This window comes from Perca flavescens, chromosome 3, assembly GCF_004354835.1.
Source record: "Perca flavescens isolate YP-PL-M2 chromosome 3, PFLA_1.0, whole genome shotgun sequence".
NCBI lineage: Eukaryota > Metazoa > Chordata > Actinopteri > Perciformes > Percidae > Perca > Perca flavescens.
Genome location: NC_041333.1, coordinates 26,639,429 through 26,647,599, shown reverse-complemented (window position 1 = coordinate 26,647,599; position 8,171 = coordinate 26,639,429). Strand labels below are relative to the sequence as shown.

At 38.8% G+C, this 8,171-nt stretch overlaps 1 protein-coding gene across 3 annotated transcripts in view; it reads right to left on the bottom strand.

The window, feature by feature from the left end:
- Positions 1-2,798: 2,798 nt before the first annotated feature.
- Positions 2,799-8,171, bottom strand: part of igsf11 (immunoglobulin superfamily member 11) — a 103,527-nt gene continuing 98,154 nt past the window's right edge. For all 3 annotated transcript variants that reach the window (XM_028573423.1, XM_028573424.1, XM_028573422.1), the window contains exons 6-8: positions 7,402-7,524; positions 5,572-5,719; positions 2,799-4,698 (exon numbers count right to left, since the gene is read on the bottom strand). In XM_028573423.1, the coding sequence (XP_028429224.1) occupies positions 4,146-4,698; positions 5,572-5,719; positions 7,402-7,524 (824 nt within the window). In that variant the 3' untranslated portion in view covers positions 2,799-4,145. The remainder of the gene's footprint in view (positions 4,699-5,571; positions 5,720-7,401; positions 7,525-8,171) is intronic.

Below are 8,171 nucleotides of genomic sequence, written 5' to 3'. Positions count from 1 at the left end.
ATGGTGAGTGAAATCTAACATAGACAGAAGACTTTATTCAGAAAACACTGTCAGACAAAGAGAAGGGGGAGGTGATAACTTACCTTGGATCAGTTGACCTCTTTAACTGTATTTTACTGTACTTATAAATCAATGTGTGTGTGTGTGTGTTTGTGTGTGTGTGTGTGTGTGTGTGTGTGTGTGTGTGTGTGTGTGTATGTGTTGCAGGTGAATTTAAACAAAGTACTGTAGCTCTCCCACACATTAGACAGCCTTGAGACAAAAGCAAAGAAAGAGTAAATATGTTGGATGAATGTGTCTGTAAGACTGAGCAGGTGTATCTGTGGTTAGACTGGGGTTAATGTACAAAGATGATCAAACATATTTCTGAATGATCTGGACTGGTACATAACTGAGAGAATAGCAAATAAATGAATAGCAATGCAGATATTAAACTATGAGCCGTTTATGTCATGACGCCAAGGCAAAAAACAGGAGAAATTCAGGATTACCTTTATATCCAAACAGCAGGCCTACATCACTGACAACAAACTGTGATGGAAAACCAGTAATGACTGGTACTTATGGGGTCTATTTTGTGACTCCATAAATGTGTGAAATAAGGGATAACATCAATAACACAAAAGTACACCTTGGCTAGTAGTTATTGTTCAAATGATCCAAAATATTTGTAGGGATTAAAGAGCATTCTGTTTTATGTATGTTTCCAGTCTAAAATAATTAAACTAATACCATTCTAAACTAGCTGCCAACCCTCCCAGTTTTTTATTTTTTTTTGTTAATTTTCTAATTCAATTAACTGTATTTGAGTGCATATAACACCTACAAGGAAACGGCATGAAGACATACATAAATGTATTTTAAAACGTTTTTCTAAAGTCAGTGAAGCCCTCTTGACTAAATAATATGAATGAAAGAAAAATGTTTCCACCATAATTCTCGAGATAATGTTTTAAAGCTGAAAGCAGTTTGTATTGTTAGCACATCAATTGTCTTTGTATTTAATTAAAACTCATATATAAGACGCATAAACGAAATTGCTCTGAAGAATGAAAAACACTTTCCAATACTGCATTTAACACAAATAATTGCTGAATCAAATATTGCATCATAGCTACAAGAACTTATTAGTGTTGTGCATTCAGGTAATGCACAACAAGAAATAAGGATTGCTTAATTTGGGAACACTAACAGTTATTTAACAGACATGTGAGATTTGGTCAAAACATAAATACAGTAGGTCAGAAACACAGTGAAACGTTCTACCATACAGCATAGGTGTCTATTATTTATAAACATATGGCCATTCATGTTAAACCATACTGTATTTACCTCAGACCTTGTAATGAAATGGCAATACTCATTAGAAAATGAAAACATAAAATACAAAAAAATTCCTTCATTGAAACCAATAACACTGACTATCAAACCCAGCTTGTTGTCTAATGTAACAAAAAGAGTTTAAATTTTTTTTAAATTAAGACACGAGTTGTAGAATATGTATTAGTCAGACGCAATGTACTGTATTTTCTTTGATTCACAATCTAGCCTACTGTTGAAGTTACAATATGTACAGTAGAAAACAATAGGTGTTAGCCTTTGCCAAAAAAAAAAAAAAAGAAAAAATCACCTTTAAATATATATTTGTCTCTTTATAAAGCATTTATGAAATAAGACATCCTCTTATCCACGTCTTCTCAAGCAGCACTAATTTGACATGAACCGGATTAAGACAACAGCGAGGATGAACCCAGCAAAGACTACGACAATATCCATCTGGAGTTTCAAGTTTAAATCAGGGGGACAGTAGCTTTCTGTTGTGAAAATCCAGTGCTTGTGCAATCTTTATATCACCATTTACAGTATATGCTAATAAATATCACCAGTGTTTTGTATGTGGATAAAAGTTTAGATATATGTTGTTTGGTAAAAGGCCTTTGCACACCAAGTCTGTATTTTTAGTCCGAAATTGCCGCATGTTTAAAAATAAATATGACCTCATGTTGTGTCAATTGCATTTACACACTGATTCCAAAACTTTCATCCGTTTTCAGGACAGGTTCCATTTTCCTGCGCTTTTTTCGTATCCGGTGATCAGGGATGGTAGGTAGGCCTACTGATCTCAAAACAAAGGATGTACGAAAGATTAGACAGCAAAATGCAGCAAATTTTCCAGCAAAAAGTTCCAGGACTTGGGTCCTTTCAAAGAATAAGAGGTTTAGCAGAATGATACCTTACAAATGACCATAGACTTTTAACAGAATACAACGCTGGCCACCTACAGTAAATGCACCACAAAATCGTCCTCACTGCTTGACAACTCCATTTTGTCTTTCATAACAAATAGTAAGGGTGTCCTTGACTAAGAATTTTCATAGTCTAATCAGAATTGTCAAGTGTTGCCTATTGTCGACTGATCGTCGAATCATGTGTGGGGGCGACCGTCAGTCACGGATCATGGAAAGTGAAACCTAAATCTGTCATGGGGTGGTTGGATTTATTTACCCATAGTCTTGCATTGCCAGACCTTCCTCCACAGCGATGCCCAGGAGGGTCTGGCTAGTCCACACAGCATTCTGGGATGGGAGAAAAAACTGCTGTGTTTATTGTGGTTTATTCTTTTAAACCAATTACAATTGTCTTCGGTGGTGCTAAGCAACGGACGGAGCAATGGTGCCTCTGCAAAATAGCCTCGGGAAGGAACTTGTTTTGGTGGAACAGTTGTGCGTTCAAAGGTTGTTTTAGTTGTGCAACAGAAAACTCAGATTGGACAGATCGTCTAGCTAGCTGTCTCAATATACCCTGCAGAGATCTGAGGAGCAGTTAGTCCTCATAAATCAACCAGAGTTTAAAAAAAGCAGTCTGAACTGGCCCGGAGGCTCAACGAGCGCCCTCATGCACAGTATGGTCGAACGAGCTAGAGAATAACTGAAGAGAGCAACCGTCGTTAAAACAAAGCAGTGAATCAGAGAAATAAAATGCTGTTTTCGCCGTTTCAGCTCCGCAAGAAATGCAGCTGTAGCAAGAATCTCACTATCACTAATGTTATCCACATTCATATTTAGATGCAACAAATGATATCAGCTACAAAAAAAGCCTGAAAGTCGGAATGTATGACGAAAGTACAAAGAGTCGCGCTATGAATATGTTACACCGTCTCATCTCGTTGCATTGGTGTAAACTGGCAGGTTTCAGAACATTGCACATTAGAGGTAGCTGCAAGTTTTCACTCGTCTTGTCCAGAATCTTTGGTCTGACCTGGACTTTACGGGGCGTAATCAGGCTCTTATTTATTTTTAATATTCAACATTATGGATAGAATAATAAAACGCAACAGACTCAGTGTGCAAGGTGTCTGTGCATAACGATTTTAAAAAATACGGACTTGATATGCAATGGCCTTAAAGTATGTCATTATTTAAGACTAAGTAATTGTTTATAAGACAGCAGTTTTGATAGAAAATTGCTCTGAAAAGTGCGAAAATGTAATTAAAATGTTTGCTTTCAATGAAGTAAAGTATATTATGCAATGTATTGCACCCAGTAAAACCACTCTCCGTAAGCTTCTAAGGCCATTTCACCCAACATAATTTCATTTTCTGTCAATCAAAATTACAACTGGGAAATTAAATTATTGGAACTAAAATTGATTTAATTTGTTATCCTAAAACAAGAGACACACGCATTTATGTGGGAATCCGAGCTCACTTCTGTCTGACCATTCAGTATGAACACATTGAGATGAAAATGCTTTGTGTTGCTTTGAGTCCCCCACAATTAACCCAATTATCACAATGATCCAGCCCTGAAAATGACCAGGGAATCCAGGTTCTGCAGGAAATTTCCAGCTTTGTTAAATCATCCAAGTCGTTGAAAAATAGTTCCCACCACACCGGCCAGGAAAATCCATCCAATAAGGGGATGATGCTTGTCTACAAGGGTTCCGCTCATCAAGGAATTGGCATTAAATGAACTCTGCACTGTAAAATCCCAGTGTGTTACATAAATAAAGACACAGTTGTAAAGGGCAGCAGGCTGCTTCAGCCCATATTTAGTTGGGTTTTTTTAATCAGTGGGTTTCAAACGTCACAACCAAACACTATTTTAGTCTGGTTTTCAAAGAGAACAGTTTACCAAATGAGATTTCAAACCAGCGAGCCTGCTCTGCTTTGGGCGGGCACCATGACAGGCACCGCTCCCATCCGCTCCAGTGTGGCCTGGCTCACTGCGTAGGAGTGCGTGTGCTGCCCGTGTGTGGACGTCACTACTGGTTTGAGGCTCACAGAGCCGTTGCTGCGCACCATGGCGGGAGGGGACGGTGCAGAGTTTGTGGTGACCACCAGAGTCTTGGGTGGTGGGAGCGTGTGGCTGCCATTGGCAAACGATGTCGTTGTTGTTGTGGGCTGCGCGTGGCGGGACAGTGGAGCTGAGCCTGGCGCTGTGACCACTGTACTGTGGCCGTGTCCTGGGTTCTGGGCCTGTCCGTGTGCATGTGAAATGTGAGCAGCAGTGGAGAAGGTCTGGCGAGTGTCACCATTGTAGCGTGTATAGGAGTTGGTGTCGTAGTTGGGTTTGGGGTTGTGCCAGTAGCGGCTGTTGTAGGTGTTAGTAGACGTCAGCGTGTCGTTCTCTGAGGATGAGGCGTCTGCATGGAACGCCTTCACTGATGATGACCTCTTAGGAGGAAGGTCATCTTCTCTGTGAAGAAGATATAAGTGGAAGTTGTGAAGATGTCAGTGATTTCATGAATGATAGCAGTAAGATAGTCAATTAGTTCATCTTCAAATATTTAGCACAAATACTTTATTGGTGCATTAAAAATGAAAATAGCCCCTCTTTGCATTCAAGTTGCACAATACTGATTACTTTAATACTATATATTCATTAATTTTTGCTCTTAGATTTTTCTGGACTTAATATACAGTGGGTGGTCACAGTAACTGGAACACCTGTACAATTCATGCAATAGCAACACAGGTGCCAAAAACTACAAGTCTACATATGAACACTGATTTGCTGTTAGTGGGGAAAAAGCAGAGCCCTCAGGGTAGAAACTGAAAGCGGGATTGCATATAAGCCCAAAATGAGGCAGATGTTATCCCAATCAGCCAAAGCCTCAAATACTGTATATGAACAATGATTCATCTTCCAAATGATTCATGTAGTGATTTAGGGGAGAAATTGCAGCCTATTTAATCAACTGACAGAGCTTCACAGAGTGTTTGAACAGACCAATTAGCCTGTGATGATGAAAACGTTTGCTGTGCGCAGATAAAACTAAGCTGAATTCTCCAAACTTTAAATCCAATTGGTCTGGGTTTCTTTGAATTCAATCTGTGATTGCCATACTGACACACTAACAAAGCTGCCACTGCATCTTAACTCCTTTTGAAATACAGCAGAGAGGCCCTAAATACAGTCTCCACCCTGCCACAGTTTGGAGTACATATACAAGTAAAGAAGACTCTTTTGAAACACTACATCCAATACATCCATTAATAGTATGTCTGTTCTTTACGCACAGGAGACCACAACAGCTTTTGGTTGCAAAGCCACAAATCAAAGCCAAACCTGATCTCATTGGGGATTTCCTCCTCATCATATTTGTTCTTGTTCTTCCAGTAAAAGAGTGTGACCACCACTAACAGGGAACAGATGATGACAGCTAGGACTCCTGTAGCAATGGTGCCCGCTATCAAACCCACACTCTGAGGCTGGGCTGCGGGACAGAGACAGCAGAAAATATAATAATGTTGATAGATCATGTGGGCACTTTAGAGACAAAAAATTCTGATGAAGTATGGCAGTCTGCTGTTTCAATATTTCATTTTACATCCATTTGCATTAGACATGGTTTATTACAGTTCAGGGTAATACATAGAGACTACACTTCAGTAAAAGCAGATTTGCAAAGATGTTTCCCGGATTTCATAAAACCTGTTCCTGCTGCCATCAGGATTGAGCCACTCTGTACCATTTGTTTTGGAGTTGCTTAAGTCTTTTGACATTCTGGTTGGCCATTTTTTTTATATTCTCTTAAATTTGTAACACGGAGATAAAACCGGACCCAGGAATCACACTATTTGGAGTGGCACCTGGAAGGCTTTTTCTCACAGGTATAGTGTGAGATGCCTTGGCCTTGGCAGTTAGGAAATGGAAATCTGTCTAACCACCATCACACTTTAAGTGGACAGAAAGTGTTATGGCACATCTCAAGCTTGAACAACTTAGAAACTCTACAAAGGGGCTTTGTGCAAAAATGATTTAGAGTCTGGAAGCCCTTCCTCTCTTACTTCAAACAAACGATTATATCCAAGCAGTAAGCATAGATTCCCTTTTTTTCTTCTTCTTTTTATTGATTTTCTGTGATGTGTGTTGTCTTACTTCATAATGTGGTTTTACACGTATGTTAATCTGTTTGTATGTAAAGCTTAGTGTTATTTTTTCTCTGTGGCGTTAATTACTGCGATTTGTGTTGTAGTAAATAAGTATGTTGAAAAAGTCAATAAAAAGATTTTAAAATGAATAAATAAATGTGTGCACTTTAAAAAAAAAAATGGTAGACACAGCAATCAAATCATTTTTGGACAATAAATTTAATCTTAAAGTCTTAAAATACAATTTCAGAACCAATGGGAAGTGTTGGGAGTTGTTTAAAAGGTGCCAGTGTGTGCATTAAATAATATGTGAGAGGGGGTGCTAATGCTACAGTAAGATATACTCAATGTGTCTTTGGTGAACAACAGCTATATTATGTCCTTCACTTTAGTCAATGCCCTATGGTAAGGAAAGAAGAGAAACTAAAATAAATTGAGTATTGATTTAAACATGTAACATATATATTTTTTTATAAATCCTCAGATAAAATAGAAACAGCAATGGAACGGAATTGTTTTGAGTAACACTTATTCTTTCTGAGCATTTACATCTGCACCATGTTGGCAATGACTGAAACCCACTGTTGTCTCTGACAGACAGACTCAGCACTCTGCTGTCTGTCTGCTTGTATGTCTGACACTGAGCGTCATCCTGTCACACGCCATGGTACAGTCCTTCCTGTCAAGCTATCCAAACTGTCAGAGCCTGTATGACCTGAATCAACTATTTGTCTTTTTTTATCTGATTGGTGCAGCCGTAGGGTGTGCTGCTATCTGCAAGATGTTCTGCTCTTGTTCTTTGTTTAGTTGTATAGTTTGTTTGCTTGCATTTATGTTTATCTGTCTGTCTGACGAGTGTCGCTCAAGGAGACTTAACTTAACTTCCCATCTGTCAAAGTTTGAGTGAGACGAGGCATGTCCATCTATAAATGTGAATCTGTAAACAAACACAGCCACCTGGTGTATATATAACAGTGTCACGTGGATCTGGCAGTAAAGGAGCAGTGTGTTTAAGTGTACTTACGTGCTACAACCTGCAGGTTAAGCAGACAGGTGCTCTTGCCAATAACATTGCTGGAGGTACACTGATAGAGTCCTGAGTTGCTGGTGCTGATGTTTCTCAGTGTTACAGTGCCCTGCATCTGGTCTGATGGACACACACAGAGCCACATAGTAATTAAGGTGACTAAAACACAACTACATGGACGCACAGAGCACAATGTGAAAGCACACATATGACCTAATGCATATCATAAAACATTTACGTAACGAGTGCAAAAGTATAACAGAGTTAATTTGAGAATTGTATACTAATCGTCTTTATAGTATGACAATACATTCAACTAAATTACTTCTACTATCTAGCAACAGAGGGTGCTATATAGCTTTAATAGAAGGTGTGCAAGTGAAGTATACTGTACAGTTAAAAAGTAAAGCTGCAGATTACTTTCTTTCACAAATGATGAATGGGTTGTGTTGTGAGTTTAGAATCATAGAACTGTACACTACTGGGTTCATTAAAAAAGGCCTCAGCATTTCCTAGATATGAGTTATAGAAAGTGAGCCAGATTTCACCTGTTCTCTTGACAATGACATGACAGATGACAAAGCTGTCTGTGTCTAACTAAACACACATAAAACAAGAGTCACGCTGACAAATCCAGGATCTCATTTCAATATGAATCAAATGCAAACAGCAAAAGAAGACTCAAAACTCAATGTAAAAGGTCAAATATGTCAAACCAGGTGGGATCTGCCATCAAGAGGAGGAGATGTATCATAAATGTAGAGTAG